Source organism: Nerophis ophidion, linkage group LG12, assembly GCF_033978795.1.
Source record: "Nerophis ophidion isolate RoL-2023_Sa linkage group LG12, RoL_Noph_v1.0, whole genome shotgun sequence".
Taxonomy (NCBI): Eukaryota; Metazoa; Chordata; class Actinopteri; order Syngnathiformes; family Syngnathidae; genus Nerophis; species Nerophis ophidion.
The window spans coordinates 28,609,158-28,631,043 of NC_084622.1; the positions used below are offsets into that span (position 1 = coordinate 28,609,158).

General features: G+C 39.4%; 1 protein-coding gene across 2 annotated transcripts; it reads left to right on the forward strand.

The window, feature by feature from the left end:
* The first annotated feature begins 7,501 nt into the window (after positions 1–7,501).
* Positions 7,502–19,906, forward strand: LOC133563241 (protein regulator of cytokinesis 1-like). Of its 2 annotated transcripts, none has more exons than XM_061917263.1 (14): positions 7,502–7,670; positions 13,255–13,387; positions 13,480–13,602; positions 13,670–13,903; positions 13,970–14,140; positions 14,218–14,367; positions 14,455–14,602; positions 18,061–18,197; positions 18,269–18,364; positions 18,503–18,649; positions 18,721–18,831; positions 18,913–19,017; positions 19,124–19,230; positions 19,514–19,906. In XM_061917263.1, the coding sequence occupies exons 1-14, from the start codon at positions 7,660–7,662 to the stop codon at positions 19,545–19,547; spliced, it is 1,707 nt and encodes a 568-aa protein (XP_061773247.1). In that variant the 5' UTR covers positions 7,502–7,659; the 3' UTR covers positions 19,548–19,906. The 2 variants fall into 2 exon arrangements, with proteins under 2 accessions (XP_061773247.1, XP_061773246.1); XM_061917262.1 differs by having other exon boundaries at positions 7,503–7,670; positions 19,124–19,297.
* Positions 19,907–21,886: the final 1,980 nt, after the last annotated feature.

A 21,886-nucleotide genomic window follows, 5' to 3' on the forward strand; every position in this document is an offset into this window, starting at 1 on the left:
GCATTTTTTTATTTTCCATAAACACCTTACTATGTACTGTATAGCAGGGGTCCCCAAACTTTTTGACTCAGGGGACTGCATTGGGTTAAATAAAAGTTAGTCGTAGGCTGGGCTGTGTGTATATATATATATATATATACACTATATATATATATATATATATATATATATATATATATATATATATATATATATATATATATATATATATATATATATATATATATGTATATATATATATATATATGTATATACATATATATGTGTATATATATATATATATATATATATATATATATATATATATATATATACAAACCCCTTTTCCATATGAGTTGGGAAATTGTGTTGGATGTAAATATAAACGGAATACAATGATTTCCAAATCCTTTTCAACCCATATTCAGTTGAATGCACTACAAAGACAAGATATTTGCTGTTCAAACTCATAATCTTTTTTTTTGCAAATAATAATTAAACTTAGCATTTCATGGCTGCAACATGTGCCAAAGTAGTTGGGAAAGGGCATGTTCACCACTGTGTTACATCACCTTTTCTTTTAACAACACTCAATAAACGTTTTGGAAATGACGAAACTAATTGTCTTTCTCATTTTTGTTTTATGTAGAGCTTTAGTCGTTCAACAGTCCGGGGTCTACGCTGTCGTATTTTACGCTTCATAATGTGCCACACATTTTCCATGGGAGACAGGTCTGGACTGCAGGCGGGCCAGGAAAGTACCCGCACTCTTTTACTACGAAACCACGCTGCTGTAACACGTGGCTTGGCATTGTCTTGCTGATATAAACAGGGGCGTCCATGATAACATTGCTTGGATGACAACATATGTTGCTCCAAAACCTGTATGGACCATTCAGCATTAATGGTGCCTTCACAGATGTGTAAGTTACCCATGCCTTGGGCACTAATATCAATCAATCATCAATCAATGTTTATTTATATAGCCCCAAATCACAAATGTCTCAAAGGACTGCACAAATCATTACGACTACAACATCCTCGGAAGAACCCACAAAAGGGCAAGGAAAACTCACATCCAGTGGGCAGGGAGAATTCACATCCAGTAGGACGCCAGTGACAATGCTGACTATGAGAAACCTTGGAGAGGACCTCAGATGTGGGCAACTCCCCCCCCTCTAGGGGACCGAAAGCAATGGATGTCGAGCGGGTCTAACAGGATACTGTGAAAGTTCAATCCATAGTGGCTCCAACACAGCCGCGAGAGTTCAGTTCAAGCGGATCCAAGACAGCAGCGAGAGTCCCGTCCACAGGAAACCATCTCAAGCGGAGGCGGATCAGCAGCGTAGAGATGTCCCCAACCGATACAGGCGAGCGGTCCATCCTGGGTCCCGACGAGCGGTCCATCCTGGGTCTCGACTCTGGACAGCCAGTACTTCATCCATGGTCATCGGACCGGACCCCCTCCACAAGGGAGGGGGGGTCATAGGAGGAAGAAAAGAAGCGGCAGATCAACTGGTCTAATAAGGAGGTCTATTTAAAGGCTAGAGTATACAGATGAGTTTTAAGGTGAGACTTAAATGCTTCTACTGAGGTAGCATCTCGAACTGTTACCGGGAGGGCATTCCAGAGTACTAGAGCCCGAACGGAAAACGCTCTACAGCCCGCAGACTATTTTTGGGCTCTAGAAATCACTAATAAGCCGGAGTCTTTTGACGCAGATTTCTTGCCGGGAAATACGGTACAATACAATCAGCAAGATAGGCTGGAGCTAGACCGTGTAGTATTTTATACGTAAGTAGTAAAACCTTAAAGTCACATCTTAAGTGCACAGGAAGCCAGTGCAGGTGAGCCAGTACAGGCGTAATGTGATCAAACTTTCTTGTTCTTGTCAAAAGTCTAGCAGCCGCATTTTGTACCAACTGTAATCTTTTAATGCTAGACATGGGGAGACCCGAAAATAATATGTTACAGTAATCGAGACGAGACGTAACAAACGCATGGATAATGATCTCGGCGTCTTTAGTGGACAAAATGGAGCGAATTTTAGCGATATTACGGAGATGAAAGAAGGCCGTTTTAGTAATGCTTTTAATGTGTGACTCAAAGGAGAGAGTTGGGTCGAAGATAATACCCAGATTTTTTACAGAGTCACCTTGTTTTATTATTTGGTTGTCAAATGTTAAAGTTGTATTATTAAATAGAGGTCGGTGTCTAGCAGGACCGATAATCAGCATTTCCGTTTTTTTGGCATTAAGTTGCAAAAAGTTAGCGGACATCCATTGTTTAATTTCATTAAGACACGCTTCCAACTGACTACAGTCCGGCGTGTTGGTCAGCTTTAGGGGCATGTAGAGTTGGGTGTCATCAGCATAACAGTGAAAGCTAATACCGTATTTGCGTATGACGTCACCCAGCGGCAGCATGTAGATGCTGAAGAGTACAGGGCCAAGGACCGAACCCTGGGGAACTCCACACGTTACCTTAACATAGTCCGAGGTCACACTGTTATGGGAGACGCACTGCATCCTATCAGTAAGATAAGAGTTAAACCATGACAGGGCTGAGTCTGACAAACCAATTCGTGTTTTGATACGCTCTAATAAAATATTATGATCGACGGTATCGAAAGCAGCGCTAAGATCGAGGAGCAGCAACATAGATGACGCATCAGAGTCCATCGTTAGCAATAGATCATTAGTCAATTTTGCGAGGGCTGTCTCAGTCGAGTGATTTGCCCTGAAACCGGATTGAAAGGTTTCACATAGATTGTTAAACGCTAAGTGTTCATTTAGCTGCTCTGCAACAATTTTTTCGAGGATTTTCGAAATAAAGGGAAGGTGAGACACCGGTCGGTAGTTTACCATGAGGTCAGGATCGAGGTTAGGTGTTTTAAGAAGAGGATGAATAACCGCTTTTTTGAATGCTAGGGGAACAGTGCCCGAGGAAAGTGATAAGTTTATAATATTTAGCACTGATAATACACCCCCATACCATCACAGATGCTGGCTTTTGAACTTTGCGCCTATAACAATCCGGATGGTTATTTTCCTCTTTGTTCCGGAGGACACCATGTCCACAGTTTCCAAATATAATTTTAAATGTGGACTCGTCAGACCACAGAAACTTTTCCACTTTGCATCAGTCCATCTTAGATGAGCTCGGGCCCAGCGAAGCCAGTGGCGTTCCACGGTGTTGTTGATAATTGGGTTTTGCTTCGCATAGCAGAGTTTTAACTTGGATTTGCAGATTTAGCAACCAACTGTAGTTACTGATAGTGGTTTCATGAAGTGTTCCTGAGCCCAAGTGGTGATATCCTTTACACACGGATGTCGGTTTTTGATGCAGTACCGCCTGAGGGATCAAAAGTCCATAATATCATCGCTTACGTGCAGTGATTTCTCCAGATTCTCTGAACCTTTTGATGATTGTACGGACCGTAGATGGTAAAATCCCTAAATTCCTTGCAATAGCTCGTTGAGAAATGTTGTTCTAAAATGACAATTTGCTTACAAAGTGGTGACCCTCGCCTCATCCTTGTTTGTGAATTACTTAGCATTTCATGGAAGCTGATTTTATACCCAATCATGGCACCCAACTGTTTCCAATTAGCCTGCACACCTGTGGGATGTTCCATATAAGAGTTTGATGAGCATTCCTCAACTTTATCAGTATTTATTGCCACTTTTCTCAACTTCTTTTTCACGTACTGCTGGAATCAAATTCTAAAGTTAATGATTATTTGCTGAAGAAAAAAATGTTTATCAGTTTGAACATCAAATATGTTGTATTTGTAGCATATTCAGATGAATATGGGTTGAAAATGATTTGCAAATCATTGTATTCCGTTTATATTTACATCTAACACAATTTCCCAACTCATATGGAAACGGGGTTTGTACAAAATCAACCCCAGTTGCAGCATTACAAGTAGAATTAAATGAAAAACACTTGGACATGAGGAGAGATCAACTCCAAGCAGTTTATTAGGCAAACTTAAAAGGGTCCAAGCAAGGACATCCAACTTGTCAAGTGCTACTGAACTGACAAGAAAAGAAAAAAGAAAAAAATGAATAGTTTTGGGTAGATAATAGGAGACATATGTAACAAAGCACAAAATGACAATATAAAAGTTAGCCCTACAGTACCAATTCCTGCAATACCACCGTGGATGTATGACAACCCAAAGGTAAACATGCAATTACTAAAGAATAGAAATTTAAATAGTTACCAGATAGAACAATGGATTGAGGAAATGTTTTTGACAACATCATGATAAACACAGATGCATCAAAAACTATAAATAGTAAGGTAGGAGCTGCTGCAGTTATCCCACAAGGAAACAGTGATCAGTGATAAACTATCTGTTTTTACGGGGGAATTGGTAGCAATTTATATGGCAGTTAACTGGATAGAGGAAAATAAAGCAAGGAAAGTAGTTTGTGCTCGGACTCCAGCAATGCATTGATTAGCATAAAAAACATAGCATCAGACGCAAGACAAGATATAGTTTATGAGATAGTTCAGGCCATCTACAGGATAAATAAAGCGGGAGGTGTGGTAACATTTCTTTGGGTTCTTGCTCATGCAGGAGTTGTGGGAAATGAATTAACTGATAGATACGTGAAACAAGCAACCACTAAAACAGAAGTAAAAATGGAGATTAAGCTCAGTAAAGAAGAAGTGAAGAACATAATTAAGATAGAACACAATAAAAAGTGGCAGGATAATTGGAATAAGGAAACAAAAGGTAGAGAGTATTACAAAGTCCAAAGGAGAGTATGTGTAATGAAAGGAGGGGTAGAAATAGGAAGGAAGAAGACATTATTACTAGAATGAGATTAGGACATCCATCCATTTTCTACCGCTTATTCCATTTCGGGGTCGCTGGCGCCTATCTCAGCTACAATCGGGCGGAAGGCAGGGTACACCCTGGACAAGTCGCCACCTCATCGCAGGGCCAACACAGATAGACAGACAACATTCACACTCACATTCACACACTAGGGCCAATTTAATGTTGCCAATCAACCTATCCCCAGGTGCATGTCTTTGGAAGTGGGAGGAAGCCGGAGTACCCGGAGGGAACCCACGCATTCACGGGGAGAACATGCAAACTCCACACAGAAAGATCCCGAGCCTGGATTTGAACCCAGGACTGCAGGAACTTCGTATTGTGAGGCAGACGCACTAACCCCTCTGCCACCGTGAAGCCCGAGATTAGGACGTACATATCTAAATAGTTCACTAAAATTAAGAGGGAAACATACTACAGGGCTGTATGATTTTTGCCATCAGATAAAAAATGTTGACCATGTTTTAATACAATGTAGGAAATACAATAGAGAAAGAGAAAAATACTGGAAAGTAAGTTAGCAAAATAAAATATTAGGTTAGTGGAAGATATATTAAGATTGCATTCAGGACATATAGGATATAAAGCAATATAAACATATTTAAAAAACACTGGGTTAAATAAAAGAATATAGAGTAGGGCCGTGGTTCTCAAATGGGGGTACGTGTACCCCTGGTGGTACTTGAAGGTATGCCAAGGGGTACTTGAGATTTTTCAAAAATATTCTAAAAATATTCTAAAAATAGCAACAATTCAAAAATCCTTTATAAATATATTCATTAAATAATACTTCAACAAAATATGAATGTAAGTTCATAAACTGTGAAAACAAATGCAACAATGCAATATTCAGTGTTGACAGCTAGATTGTTTGTGGACATGTTCCATAAACATTGATGTTAAAGATTTCTTTTTTTGTGAAGAAATGTTAGGAATTAAGTTCATGAATCCAGATGGATCTCTATTAAAATCCCCAAAAAGGGCACTTTAAGTTGATGATTACTTCTATGTGTAGAAATCTTTATTGACAGTATAATTGAATCACTAGTTATTTTTATATCTTTTTTTCCAAATAGTTCAACAAAGACCACTACAAATGAACAATATTTTGCACTGTTATAAAATTTAATGAATCAGAAACTGATGACATAGTGCTGTATTTTACTTCTTTATGTCTTTTTTTCAACCAAAAATGCTTTGCTCTGATTAGGGGGTACTTGAATTAAAAACATTTTCATAGGGGATGCATCACTGAAAAAAGGTTGAGAACTACTGCCATGGTGGGTCTAACATTAGAGTGAGAGTCTAGTCCAGTGGTTCTCAAATGGGGGTACGCGTACCCCTGGGGGTACTTGAACGTATGCCAAGGGGTACAGGAGATTTTTTTTTTTTAATTCTAAGAATAGCAACAATTCAAAAGTCCTTTATAAATACAATTATTGAATTATACTTCAACAAAATATGAATGTGAGTTCATAAACTGTGAAAAGAAATACAACAATGCAATAGTCAGTGTTGACAGCTAGATTTTTTTTGGACATGTTCCATAAATATTGATGTTAAAGATTTATTTTTTTGTGAAGAAATGTTTAGAATTAAGGTCATGAATCCAGATGGATCTCTGTTACAATCCCCAAAGAGGGCACTTTAAGTTGATGATTTCTTCTATGTGTAGAAATCTTATTTATAATTGAATCACTTGTTTATTTTTCAACAAGTTTATATTTATTTTTATATATTTTTTTCCAAATAGTTCAAGAAAGACCACTACAAATGAGCAATATTTTGCACTGTTATACAATTTAACGGCCTACTGAAATGAGATTTTGTCATTTAAACGGGGATAGCAGGTCCATTCTATCTGTCATACTTGATCAATTTGCGATATTGCCATATTTTTGCTGAGAGGATTTAGTAAAGAACATTGACGATAAAGTTTGCAAACCTTTGGTCGCTAATAAAAAAGCTTTGCCTGTACCGGAAGTAGCAGACGATGTGCGCATGACGTCACAGCTGCAATCCACCGCTTTCCACCAACAACATTCTTTTTATAGTCTCCATTATTAATTGAACAAATTGCAAAAGATTCAGCAACACAGATGTCCAAAATACTGTATAATTATGTGATGAAAAAAGACGACTTTTAGCCAAAGTGGTGCTGGGCTAAAAATGTCCGTTCAACCAATAACGTCACGCGCACGCGTCATCATTCCGCGAGGTTTTCAACAAGAAACTCCGCGGGAAATTTAAAATTGTAATTTAGTTAACTAAAAAGGCCGTCTTGGAATGTGTTGCAATGTAAATTTGTCATTGTTTATTTATAAACTATCAGATTGCGTGGTCGGTAGTAGTGGGTTTCAGTAGGCATTTAATAAATCAGAAACTGATGACATAGTGCTGTATTTTACTTCTTTATCTCTTTTTTTTTCAACCAAAAATGCTTTGCTCTGATTAGGGGGTACTTGAATTAAAAAAAATGTTCACAGGGGGTACATCACTGAAAAAAGGTTGAGAACCACTAGAGTAGGGATTCACCTCGGTCCACACTCCATTACAGTAAGTGGCGGTAATGCACACTAGAAGGTTGCTTGCCAACCGCCATTAAAGAAAAGAAAAAGTAGCCCGGAAGTTTTACTTCTGACGTCACCATACTCAGCCAATCAGAGCCCTGACGTCCTGCTGCTGCGAATTTCAAACGATAGCTTGAGTCGACAGAAGTAGTCCTTCGACGAACGCCGAACTAGAGGCGAGGCAACCAGACCAACGTGTGTTTTTAGCGGAATTCTCACTTTCCCTTTGGGAATATTTTTTTTTTAATACTCAACATGAGAATGAGGTTGGTGTTTTATCTTTAGTAAAGTGTAACCATGTTGGTATAACAGCAGCGCGGATACATTCAGTTGGCTAGCTAGCTAACTGAATAGGGTGGCTAACTTGTTTATATGTGGTCTGGAGTCTGACTACTACTGGGCTTTTGTGGAAGTGGACACCGTCAGAGCTTTCTCGGTCGTGTTTATCGTGTTTAAAATACATTCCTCTGTTACCTTTTCTGGCAAAGGGCGTGTAATGCTAGCTAGTTCTTGCAAGTACGCTAATGGTTAGAAATCTGCCGCGCCAGTTAAAGACGATTTAATTACAAGCATCGCAGGGGGATTGTAGGAGAACATGGAACCTGTTGAATACTGTTCTCAACAAGTGATATAAAGCCACTGTTGTTCCGGATACAGGGTCAAATAGGGCTGATCTTGCCAATAGTTTTAATAATTGTTTTGCTTCTATTGGGGAAAACCTATCTAATACAAGTCAACCGCCAGGGTATTCCTTTAAAGAATTGTTATCAGGCAGCTACCTTAGCTCCTTTTTCATGCAGCCAACTGACATCAATGAGCTTTATACGATCATTATGGCCCTAAAGTCATCACATACAGCTGGAGTGGACGGGATATGTAGCAAAATCTTGAAAGCCATAGCAAATGTGAGCACAAATCCTCTTTGTCACTGTTAAAACCTGTCACTTAGTGCTGGCATTGTACCCAAAGTGGCAAAAGTAATTCCATTTTTTAAATCAGGTGATAAAAATAATATGAACAATTATAGGCCAATTTCAATTTTACCAACATTTTCAAAAATATTTGAGGAAGTGTTCTATAACCGACTGAATGGCTTTTTAGAAAAACTAGATATCCTTGTCCTCTCCCAATATGGTTTTTGTAAAAAAAAGCACCACCTGTATGGCTATACTCGATCTTTTGGAAAAGGTAAATGACTGTATTGAAGAAGGAAAATGCATTTTTGGCATTTTTTGGGGATCTGTCCAAGGCCTTTGACACTAGACTTTTGAGATCTTATTGTACAAGCTATATCACTATGGTGTCAGAGGGGTACCTCTTGATTGGTTCCGTTCTTACCTATACGGAAGGCAACAATGTGTATGCGTCAATGATCACAATTCACCCTGTATGACCATAAATTATGGGGTTCCCCAGGGATCCATCCATCTTGGGGCCCCCTCCTTTTTGTCTTATACATAAATGATTTCGTAAACTCCTCCGAAACTTTTCATGAAATAATTTTTGCTGATGGTACAAATTTGTTTACCTCACACAGGAGCCTACAGGATCTACAAGTAACTGTCAATTCATAGCTTGTGAAAGTGGATTCCTGGTTCAAATGCAATAAGCTCTCACTTAATGTAAATAAAACAAATGTATCCCATTTAATTCTAATAAAAACCGGACAAATACTGAGCACTGCCATATCAACATCAATGGGCAGGAAATACAGAGAGTGTACTCCGCAAAATTCCTGGTGGTTATCATTGACGAATACCTCAATTTCAAATGTCACATTAGCCATCTGTTAAACAAACTATCCAAATATGTTGGCCTGTTCTTTCACCTTCGGCATTATCTTTCTCTTTATGCTCTACTTACCCTATGTAAAACTGTCTTTGAACCACATCTAAACGACTGTAATATCATCTGGTGTAGCACCTTCCCTACGTACCTTCACAAATTAGAATCCATGCAAAAGAAAATCATACAGGCCCTGTCATGGTCCAAGTTTAATGCCCCCACTCGACATCTATTCCATAAATATCATCTCTTAAGACTGACAGAGATCAATATTTATCAACATGCTTGCTTACCAAAGACTATAAAAATGGGACCCATTACCTCCCTGCTTGGCACTCAGCATCAAGGGGTTGGAATTGGGGGTTAAATCACCATAAATGATTCCCGGGTGCGGCACCGCTGCTGCCCACTGCTCCCCTCACTTCCCAGGGGGTGATCAAGGGAATGAGTCAAATGCAGAGGACAAATTTCACTACACCTAATGTGTGTGACAATCATTGGTACTTTTAACTTTAACCTATCAAGTCATTTACAGGCTGAATCTTAGGCTCTGTAGCTTGGTCCCTATCTACCATCCACAGCATGCCCACAACACTCGTAACTTAGATCTGACATTAGGCAAACATGGTTTACTAGCGTGCACCGCTCGAAGTGTTGTATGCAGGGGACCAAACATTTGGAACCAGCTTAATGAGAACCTCAAGATGCTGTATCCATTCTCCAACTTCAAAAAGAAACCGGCAACTTATCTATTAACCACCTATCTTTAATGCCTCATGTGGGGTAGACTACTGTTGGGTTTTGCATGGTTGAATGAATGTATGTGTATGCTTGCTTTAGTACTGTTATCTTGTGTTTATTATATAGAGTTGTTGTTTTTGTTGTTGTGCTTGCTACCATGTTTCATATTTCATCATTCCACATATATACTGTCCTCTGGACCCCCTGTCAAAAGCTTTTTCTAGCTTATTTGGGGGACATTTTTACGTACCAACATCTTTAATTGATGATATTTACTACTATTGAAATTGTTATATAGTATTGTGAATAAACTTGAATAATGCAGGGGTGTCGAATTCATTTTAGATCGGGGGCCACAAGGAGAAAAATCTACTCCCGAGTGGGCCGGACGGGTAGAATCACAGCACCATAACTTAAAAATAAAGACAATTTCAAATACTTTTCTTTAAAAAAAAAGTAGAAGCATCACATTCTGAAAATGTACAAATCGTAATGTTGTTGGGTTTTCATTGCACTTACATGTTCCGATTAAAAATGTACTCGTTGTTATTCATATTTTCTGAATATATTATTTGATAGTGTTCATCAGTCAACTCATTGACTCAAGATAAAACATTATATCAAATTACAGGATGTTATTTATGTAGTTTGATCATTTTCCTTGACTCATGTACTAACGTAATGTGCTTTATTTTGTACATATGTTGCATCATCTACAACAGGGGTCTCAGACACACGGGCCAATTTTGGCCCCCATCTTATTCCATCCATCCATTTTCTATCGCTTATTCCCCTTTGGGATCGCGGGGGGCGCTGTTGCCTATCTCAGCTACAATCGGGCGGAAGGCGGTGTACACCCTGGACAAGTCGCCACCTCATCGCAGGGAGCCTTCATCTTATTATGAAAATTTAATGTTAGTGCGGCCCGTGACTCTTGTATGAATGGCTCTTTCAACGTTCCGGGTTGCCTACCCTTGTGTTCGTGGAAAAGCCGCAAATGAGTGAAAGCGACAGAGACGTTGCCATGGAGACGAGGGTTTTCTTACGTGCCTGGCTGCAGTCACACTGTGACATCTGTCTGTCCGTCAGTAATAACAGTCCCTGATAACCTAGACAAATTGGGAGTGGGAGAGTGGCCGTGCGCAACCCGAGGGTCCCTGGTTCAATCCCCACCTAGTACCAACCTCGTCATGTCCGTTGTGTCCTGAGCAAGACACTTCACCCTTGCTCCTGATGGGTGCTGTTTAGTGCCTTGCATGGCAGCTCCCTCCATCAGTGTGGGAATGGGTAAATGTGGAAGTAGTGTCAAAGTGCTTTGAGTACCTTGAAGGTAGAAAAGCGCTAAACAAGTACAACCCATTTATTTGTTTTTTTATTGTTTAATTTGCTTTGCCTCACACGAACACTACATATATTTCTATATGACGCCGGATAACACTCCAGGAGCCGTCACTTTTTTGCGTTCGCTATCCCGGTACTTTCCCGGCTGTTATCCGCTGACCACCGTGTGGCTGTAGGAAGGAAAAGCGGAACTACATATTGTGGAAATAACATTATTCTCCGTGCGTCAGCTAAATACAAATATATTCCACAACCTCAAACGTGTCTTTTTCAAAGCCTGCGGTGAAGTGAAAGGTTCGTTATGAGGAAAGAGTATGCAACATTTTTTGGAGGAAATATTTTAATGCTCAGGAGTATGCAACATTTTTTTTGAGAAATATTTTCTCACGGCCCAGCCTCACCCAGACTGCATCCATTATCCCCCAGGTGAAGTGAGTTTGAGACCCCTGATCGACAAAGATACAAAAATTGCTATTGCGACATCCAGTGGACACATTTAGAATAGCCATTTCTTTCATTCAAAACATTTCAGGTAAATTTTTATACTTAGCAAACTCATCTCGCGGGCTGGATAAAACCTGTTGGAGGGCCTGAACCAGCCCTCTGGCCGTACATTGATCTAATGCTTTTGGTTGTAGGTGCGTGTGTGTGTTTTTTAAATATTTAGTGATTTACATGAAACCAGTATTGTCATTTCATGTCTTAAAAGAAATTGCAGTTATAGGAGTATGATTTTCATGTTATGAATTATTAAAACCGGGGAAAATGCACTCATTTCTGGTCAACTTCTCAATACTAAGACCGTTTTTGTCAAGATTTTAGGTGTGACCTTTTTGTGAAATCCGACATTTCAAAATGTCATAACTTTCTGAATACCTAAAACTAATTGGTATCCTTGTGACGTTCGCTGGGCAATACGGTGGAACAGAGGGTAGTGTGTGTGCCTCACAACACAAAGGGTCTGGTTTCAATCCTGGGCTCGGTATCTTTCTGTGTGGAGTTTGCATGTTCTCCCCGTGACTGCGTGGGTTCCCGGCCACTTCCAAAGACATGCAACTGGAGATAGGTTGACGACACTAAATTGGTCCTAGTGTGTGAATGTTGTCTGTCTATCGGTGTTGGCCCTGCGATGGGATGGCGACTTGTCCAGGGTGTAGCCCACCTTTCGCCCAAATGCAGCTGAGTTAGGCTCCAGCGACCCCGAAAGGGACAAGCGGTAGAAAAATGGATGGATGGGTGGAATGTTTGCTCAACAAAGAAACAGAAAAAAGAGGTTTCACAATTAAGGTGTATTTTTAATTGATTAAATTCATGAATTTAGCCTTGAAAGTGACAGAAAATTTGGGGAAACATGGCTGGTCTGACTCAACTGAGTCACATCACAAATAAACAGGCAATTGGCAGGTAGAAAAAATCGGTGTGCAAATTGAACAATTCAAAAGATATGTGGCGAACTCACAGATAAATATATAACTTATATCATAACAGGGATTCCACTGAACATTTTACTCACCTTAGATGTTTTGCGGGGGAGTTTTGTCGAGTGTAAACTTAGAGACTTGTGGCACATGTTTGGTGAATCCAAAAATTTCGATATTGTGGTTAAACTAGGATATGTGTTCGACTTTTTTTTGCCAAGATGGCGCTGCAGTAGTGGCTGCTGTTGGCAGGAGCTCTGTGCTCTTGTGTCATCTGTTTGTGTTCCTGGTGTTTCCCTCTTGTTTTAATGTGGGTTTAATGTGTCTGATCTTGAATAGGATTGTGCTGAAAATATTAATTTCCCCTCGGGGATTAATAAAGTATTTCTGATTCTGATTCATCAGTACTGGTGTATAGTGGTGATGAAAACAACAGAAACACAGTTGAACTCTGGATACAGCGGCCATGTCGTTATTAAAATTACGCGATCTAGAGTGACACGTGTTGTATTAAACCAGCAGAGAATACACAAATACCTTTTTGTTTGGCCTGTTTGTCTTCCAGTGAAGTCCACGCTGCGGAGTCTGTTGCTTACCTCAACAGAGCTCTTGTCAGGTTGCAGGATATATGGGAGAAAATAGGAATTCCGGAGGAGCAACGCCTCCAAAGGACAAGTGACGTGCATAAGCACATTAAAGTAAGGACGCAATCAACAGGCACTTAATATTTCCCCCCAATAATGACTGACTCTCTGCTACACTTTGATTCTTTCTTTCCCATACAATGTAGGGTTTGCTGGACCTGATGATAGCTGAGGAAGAGGAACTCCAAAAGAGATTACTGAATAGCATAGAATCCTGCCGCAAAGATTTTAATCATCTTTGCAATGAACTTCAGCTGCCCCCCTTTGAGGTACATTTTTGGAAATGTGTGCACCCAGCTTAAATGTTTTGTACTAATATCCTGGGTGCGTGTGAAGGAGGAGGAGGGTTGCACCATGTTGCAGATGGAGAATAACTGCCGCAAGCACCTGGAGGTGATGAAGCAGCAGAAGAAGCAGAGAGTGGATGAGCTAAAGGGTCTGGTTGCCAAAGACCGTGAGCTTTGTGACATCATGTGCACCAAACCTTTCAGCATTAGCCCCGAGTCAGTCCCATCACTGAAGCAACTAGAGACATTTCGTGTCTACCTGGATGATCTCACAAAGGAGAAGGTGTTTGTGATTGTTTTTTTTTGTTTTTTTTTTTCCCTTTTTTTCATCTTAAATGTTTGCCTTCAGGAGAGGCGTCATGAAGAATTTGTTGGCACAAAGAAGGAGATCATGGCATGCATGGATGATCTGGATCACCAGCCCGAAACCAGTTTTGAGACGGATGTGATGTGCGAGGATGAGGAGGCATTTACTCTCTCAAAGGACAACATCAAAGCACTTAAACAACTCCTCAGACAGGTGCAATACTTGTTTCCATTTTTTATTGTAGCTTGCCCCAGTGTAAAACTAATGTTAATGGTCCTTTCCTGTACCAGTTGCAAGAGCGCAAGGCTGAGAATGAGGCTGTTTGCCTGGCGCTTGGCAACAAGATCCAAGAATTGTGGGAAAGGCTGAAGATCCCTCAGGAGGAGCGGGAATGTTTCTCTGAGCACATGATCAAATCAAAGAAGAGGAACATTGAAGCAGTAAGTAGAACTAAACTACAAGCGTCACATAATACAGTAGTACGTTGTTTGGCCTAAAGTGTGTATTCCTTCCTTGTTGCCTTCAAGCTCCAGGCTGAACTCCAGCGTCTTGAGCTCCTGAAAATCCAGAGCATGAAAAGTGTGATTGAGTCCATCAGAGAAGAAATCTCTCTTTACTGGACGCGGTGCTTCTACAGCCAGGAACAGCGCCAGGATTTTGTTCATTATCAAGATGGTGATGACATCTTATTTTAGTGGCACATATAACACTCATTGGCCACACCATTTACTGTATATACACCTGCACAATTGAACGGCAGATCATCCATTTTTTCCTTTTTTTTGTTCTATTTGCCATGGTGCTATACAAAGAAACAAATGCAGGCGTGTGAAATTTCTGCAAAAACCCGTGTTTTTAAACATGTGCTTTCATGCAATATCACTTCTGCGTTTTTTTTTTTTGTTTTTTGTTTTTTATTGAAATGTCAAAAAAGAGGATCTATACAAAGTTTCTTGATCACTTGCTGAAACAAAACAGCTAGTTAGCATCATCTAGCTTTGATTGATTGAAACTTTTTTTAATAGATTGCACTGTACAGTACATATACCGTACAATTGACCACTAAATGGTAACACCCTAATAAGTTTTTCAACTTGTTTAAGGCAGGGTCCACGTTAATCAATTCATGGTAAATTAATTGATTGGCTAGCTTACTCGTTGTCTGCATTTGCTCTCTGAGCCACAGCATTGACTGTTTTCAACTCTGCTGCTAATCATATTTGGTTGATTCCAATACAAACACTATTAGTTCCTAACCAGTTGTAGTTTGTAGAGCATTTATTAGTAGTCAATGAGAAGTTTATTTTGACGTGATAGATGTAATCAGAGCTCACAACACCGGAAAGATATTATCCAAGGGTGTGTGTCTACAGGATAGTTGTCAAATGGGAAAGCTTTGTGAGTTCTTTGCATGCATGTTATGAAATTTTACATTACATTTTCAATGATAATGATGTTAGAAAATTATCTACTAAAAATCTGTGGTAAATTACATGAGACATGTAAGAGTCAAAAAGACAGCCAAAAGAGGTTGGTAAATGAGAAATCTATAAAGGTGAAATGCACCCAATTTCAGGAAATGTAGTCTTGATTTTCTTTTCTTTCGGGGCTTGCATGACAGCACTTAGTGCTGATAGAAATGTGACTCTTATTTTCGTCAGTTTTCCTTTTTGCCTCAAAGGGTGCTTCAAATGCCTGAAAAAAATAAAAGCATCTATTTGTAAGATGTAGTGGTAGTGCTATAGCTGTACAACCACAATAATAAGCATATTGACTGTCAATCAAAAGTTAATATTGTTTTCACAAGACAGAGTAGGGTTGCGTGGTATAAATGATAGATATTTTATTACTATCCTTGTTTTGTTAAAATGCATGAAGTTGACACATTCTAGCTGTCTCCTGCAAATATGACAGCGACAACTAAACGACCGTATCCTCAACTCAATGTAGAGTCCTCGCTAATGGCTAACGTCTCCACATTTCAAGTCACTAATTCGCTGGCGACAAATAAACTACATTTCTTACAAGTATTGTTACCACTGACAGACAAGGAATAGCTAAACATGCTATACTAGTTGTAGTGTAGCACTTTAAATTTTCCTGAGGGAACTCTCCTAAAGGAATCAAAGTACGAACCCCGTTTCTATATGAGTTGGGAAATTGTGTTAGATGTAAATACAAACGGAATACAATGATTTGCAAATCATTTTCAACTTATATTCATTTGAATATGCTACACAGACAACATATTTGATGTTCTAACTGATAAACCTTTTTTTTTTCTTTTTTTTTTCCAAATAATCATTAACTTTAGAATTTGATACCAGCAACACGTGACGAAGAAGTTGGGAAAGGTGGCAATAAAGAATGATAAAGTTGAGGAATGCTCATCAAACATTTATATGGAATATCCCACAGGTGTGCAGGCTAATTGGGAACAGTTGGGTGCCATGATTGGGTGTAAAAGCAGCTTCCATGAAATGCTAATTCAGAAACAGGGATAGGGTGAGGGTCACCACTTTGTAAGCAAATTGTCAAGCAGTTTTAGAACAACATTTCTCAACAAGCGAGGAATTTAGGGATTTTACCATTTACGGTCCGTAAAATCATCAAAAAGTTCAGAGATTCTGGAAAAATCACTGCACGTAAGCGATATTACAGACTTTTGACCCCTCGGGCGGTACTGCATCAAAAACCGACCGTGTGTAAAGGATATCACCACATGGGCTCATGAACACTTTATAAAACTACAGTTGGTCGCTACATCTGTAAGTGCAAGTATAAACTCTACTATGCAAAGCCAAACCCATTTATCAACAACACCAAGGAACGCCGCTGGCTTCGCTGGGCCCGAGCTCATCTAAGATGGTGTGATGCAAAGTGGAAAGGTGTTTTGTGGTCTGACAAGTCCACATTTCAAATTATATTTGAAAGCAGAGGACGTATCCTCCAGAACAAAGAGGAAAATAACCATCCGGATTGTTACAGGCGCAAAGTTCAAAAGCCAGCATCTGTGATGGTATGGGGGTGTATTAGTGCCCAAGGCATGGGTAACTTACACATCTGTGAAGGCACCATTAATGCTGAAAGGTCCATACAGGTTTTGGAGCAACATATGTTGTCATCTAAGCATCATGGACGCCCCTGCTTATTTCAGCAAGACAATGCCAAACCACGTGTTATAACAGCGTGGTTTCGTAGTAAAAGAGTGCGGGTACTTTCCTGGCCCGCCTGCAGTCCAGACCTGTCTCCCATGGAAAATGTGTGGCGCATTATGAAGCGTAAAATGCGACAGCTCGCCCCATCCTTGTTTGTGAATTACTTAGCATTTCATGGAAGCTGCTTTTATACCCAATCATGGCACCCACCTGTTCCCAATTAGCCTGCACATCTATGGGATGTTCCAAATAAGTGTTTGATGAGAATTTCTCAACTTTATCAGTAGTTATTGCCACCTTTCCCAACTTTTTTGTCACGTGTTGCTGGCATCAAATTACAAAGTTAATGATTATTTGCAAAAAAAATGTTTTATCAATTTGAACATCAAATATGTTGTCTTTGTAGCATATTCAACTGAATATGGGTTGAAAATGATTTGCAAATTATTGTATTCCGTTTATATGTACATCCAACACAATTACCTAACTCATATGGAAACGGGGTTTGTACTATCTATCTATTTACTAAACATAGTAGGAATATGCAATAATACCCTAATCCAGAACTCAATACTGGGGTGATTGATATTTTTATCACAAAATATTTTTTTGTTTTATTTTTCTTCCCCTTTTGCAAACTCATGAAAAAAGTATCTAAGCACAGGATGACTTTACCTGCAAAAACAATAATTATCAAGTAAATTAAGGATAACTTTGACAAACAAATACAACCGAAAATGTCACTGCCACAGTCAGCAGCCAAATTAAGAGCCTTTCTAACCATTTTGAAATAACATATCGTTCTGGCAGCAGGCTGTACTATTTATCACAATAAGTATTTTAGTCCATATTGCTCTTCAGTAAGGCAGAGTAAATAGTTCTGGTATTCAGTATAATCAGATTGTGCAGGTGTGCCTAATTAATTGTCCAGTGACTGTGCGGGGCTCATTTCCTAATGCCTGTTTCTTTGCGCAGATGACTTCACCGAGGATCTTCTTAACCTGCATGAGGCCGAATTTGAAACTCTGAAAAGTTATTACGAAGTCCATAAGGAGCTGTTTGAAGGTGTAACAAAATGGCATGAGAATTGGGCCTTATATCTGGAGCTAGATGTAAGTACCAAACTTAAAAATACGCTCTTTAGCTGTATTTGCCTGTGATTGGTTGCAACGTCTCATCTCAGAGGAAAGCTAACGACCCATCAAGGTTCAACAACAGAGGTGGGAACCTCCTAAAAGAGGAGAAGCAGAGGAGTGACTTGCAGAAAAGTTTGCCCAAGGTACTGTTTCTGTGCATTACCGGATGTAGCCAGCATATGGAGCTATTAGAACGTTACTCAAAATCCATATCATGTGTTTTATCACTCTGCTGTCATCTACACATTTTGAATATATGACAATATGTTTCCTTTCCAAAGCTTGAAAAGGTACTGAAGAGCCAAATAGATACTTGGGAGCAGGAGCACGGTAAAGAGTTCTATGTAAATGGACAGAAGTTTCTGGACTATGTGCAGCAGCAGTGGGAGCAGCACCACATTGAGAAGGAGAAGGAGAAAATGGAGAGGGTATGTCCCCACTTGGACAAAATCGTCTATAGTCAGCCATTGGTGTCAATAATATTATTTGTTTGAGTTAGCAATTGAAGAAGAACAAACAGACCAAGGAGGACATGTTGTACGGGACTGCAGTAAGGACACCGTCCAAAAGGAGGCTAGTTGGAACTCCTACAACAGGCAAACTAAGAAAGGTCACTTGAATTGAACTTTATGTACATTTATTTGAATGTCTATTAGTGGAAAATGAAACCATGCAATGACCATTTTTGCAGATGGGCACGTCGACAATCTCCACTCCTAACAGTTTCCTCAGCTCAGGCATGGGAGGTACCATGTGTCAGTTTTCAATCCAGAAACCTCCGCCATCTTCCAGCAAGGTACCGTGATAAATGTCCCACAGGGATCCTTTGTGACTATACAGTATAGGACACACAGTCCACTTAGAGTCTTTCAAATGTTAAACAAGATGAACAACACTTGTAGGGTCATGGCCTGCGAATCCCTGGACACCCAAAGACTCCACGTGCACTGGAACGGAACAAGGAAAACCTCACTCACCCTAACCAGAACACTCCATGTGGCACACTCAGGTCTCAGGATACTCAAGATCACACCTTCACCTTTAACACTATTGCTGGCTCCTATTCGGAATTTGCGGTAAATGCAGTTTTAACACTCACCAAAACACATTTGCTCAACCCTAACCTAACAAAATCTTAAATCAGTTTTTGCTTCAATTACTGACACCTGCATGGTTCATCGTGTTAGCAAATTCATGCTTACCACCAAATTCTCTTGAATAATTTGTCATGCTGTTGTGAACAAACCATTGATGTATTTAACTGTTCTCTACTTCTTGCTGTGTCCTCGCAGAGGGAACTCTCAAAGGCTTCTAAATCAGCTGTGAAGTCAGGACTGCTCAACTCCACCGTCACACATCACTGACCCAAGTCCTCCAGCTAAGTGATTTATTTTATTGTGGCAAAAAGAACATTGTGTTCAAATTTTACCAAAAATGCAAATATACTTTTTTTGACTATTTCTTTTTACTGAGACATAGTCCACTGTTACTTCTCAGTCACACTTCTCTTTATTTTTGTGAAAACTAAATGTTTGTTTTTCCCCACTATTTTACTTCTTATTGAAATGTGACATTTGTAATTACACTTCTTTGTTTTGTTTTTTTGCTTTGTCCTTATTCAATATACATTGCTGTTTGAATCAAACTGTAAATAAACATCTTAACAAAATGTTTATGCCCGTAAAGTCAATGTCATGTTTTTATTATGATTCAAAGGGAGGTTGGAAATATTTTAAAATGTTCTAAGTTCTATTCCCCAAACTTTGTCCCTATGTATGTATGTATGTATGTATGTATATATATATATACACATATGAGTTGGGAAATTGTGTTGGATGCAAATATAAACGCAATACAATGATTTGGAAATCCGTTTTAACTGAATGCACTACAAAGACAAGATATTTGATGTTCAAACTCATAAAAAAAAATTTTTTTTTGCAAATAATTCACTTAGAATTTAATGGCTGCAACACGTGCCAAAGTAGTTGGGAAAGGGCATGTTCACCACTGTGTTACATCACATTTTCTTTTAACAACACTCAATAAACGTTTGGGAACTGAGGAAACTAATTGTTGAAGCTTTGAAAGTGGAATTCTTTCCCATTCTTGTTTTATGTAGAGCTTCAGTCGTTCAACAGTCCCGGGTCTCCGCTGTCGTATTTTACGCTTCATAATGCGCCACACATTTTCGATGGGAGACAGGTCTGGACTGCAGGCAGGCCAGGAAAGTACTCGCACTCGTTTTTTTAAGAAGCCACGCTGTTGTAACACGTGCTGAGTGTGGCTTGGCATCATCTTGCTGAAATAAGCAGGGGCGTCCATGAAAAAGACGGCGCTTAGATGGCAGCATATGTTGTTTGAAAATCTGTATGTACCTTTCAGCATTAATGGTGCCTTCACAGATGTGTAATTTACCCATGCCTTGGGCACTAATGCACCCCCATACCATCACAGCTGCTGGTTTTTGAGCTTTGCGTATAACAGTCTGGATGGTTCGCTTCCCCTTTGGCCCGGATAACACGATGTTGAATATTTCCAAAAACAATTTGAAATTTGGATCCGTCAGACCACAGAACACTTTTCCAATTTGCATCAGTCCATCTTAGATGATCAAGGGCCCAGAGAAGCCGGCGGTGTTTCTGGATGTTGTTGTTAAATGGCTTTCGCTTTGCATAGTAGAGCTTTAACTTGCACTTACAGATGTAGCGACAAACTTTATTTAGTGACAGTGGTTTTCTGAAGTGTTCCTGTGCCCATGTGGTGATATCCTTTAGAGATTAATGTCTGTTTTTGATATGGTGCCGTCTGAGGAATTGAAGGTCACTCATTCAATGTTGGTTTCCGGCCATGCCGCTTACGTGGAGTGATTTATCCAGATTCTCTCAAACTTTTGATGATATTATGAACCGTAGATGTTGAAATCCCTAAATTTCTTGCAATTGCACTTTGAGAAACATTGTTCTTAAACTGTTTGACTATTTGCTCACGCAGTTGTGGACAAAGGGGTGTACCTCGCCCCATCCATTCTTGTGAAAGCCTGAGCATTTTTTGGGAAGCTGTTTTCATATCCAATTATGGCACCCACCTGTTCCCAATTAACCTGCACACCTGTGGGATGTTCCAAATGTTTGATGAGCATTCCTCAACCTTTTCAGTATTTATTGTCACCTTTCCCAACTTCTTTGTCATGTGTTCCTGGCATCAAATGTTAAAGTTAATGATTATTAGCAACAAAAAAAAATTGTTTATCAGTTTGAACATCAAATATATTGTCTTTGTAGCATATTCAACTGAATATGGGTTCAAAATGATTTGCGAATCATTGTATTCCGTTTCTATTTACATCTAACACAATTTCCCAACTCATGGAAAAGGGGTTTGTATGTATGTGTATATATATATATATATATATATATATATATATATATATATATATATATATATATATATATATATATATATATATTACCAAAATGGATACATGGATGATACTGCAGAGGATTGGGAGAATGTCATGTGGCCAGATGAAACCAAAATGGAACTTTTTAGTATAAACTCAACTCGTCGTGTTTGGAGGAATAAGAATACTGAGTTGCATCCCAAGAACATCATACCTACTGTGAAGCATGGGGGTGGAAACATCATGCTTTGGGGCTGTTTTT

What these genes read in the sequence shown, in the direction of transcription:
- LOC133563241 (XM_061917262.1), top strand. An exon ending in TTTTGTTCATTATCAAGATG is followed by an intron (nt 14,603 to 18,060) that starts GTGATGACATCT and finishes TTCTTTGCGCAG; the next exon opens with ATGACTTCACCGAGGATCTT. An exon ending in CCTTATATCTGGAGCTAGAT is followed by an intron (nt 18,198 to 18,268) that starts GTAAGTACCAAA and finishes GTCTCATCTCAG; the next exon opens with AGGAAAGCTAACGACCCATC.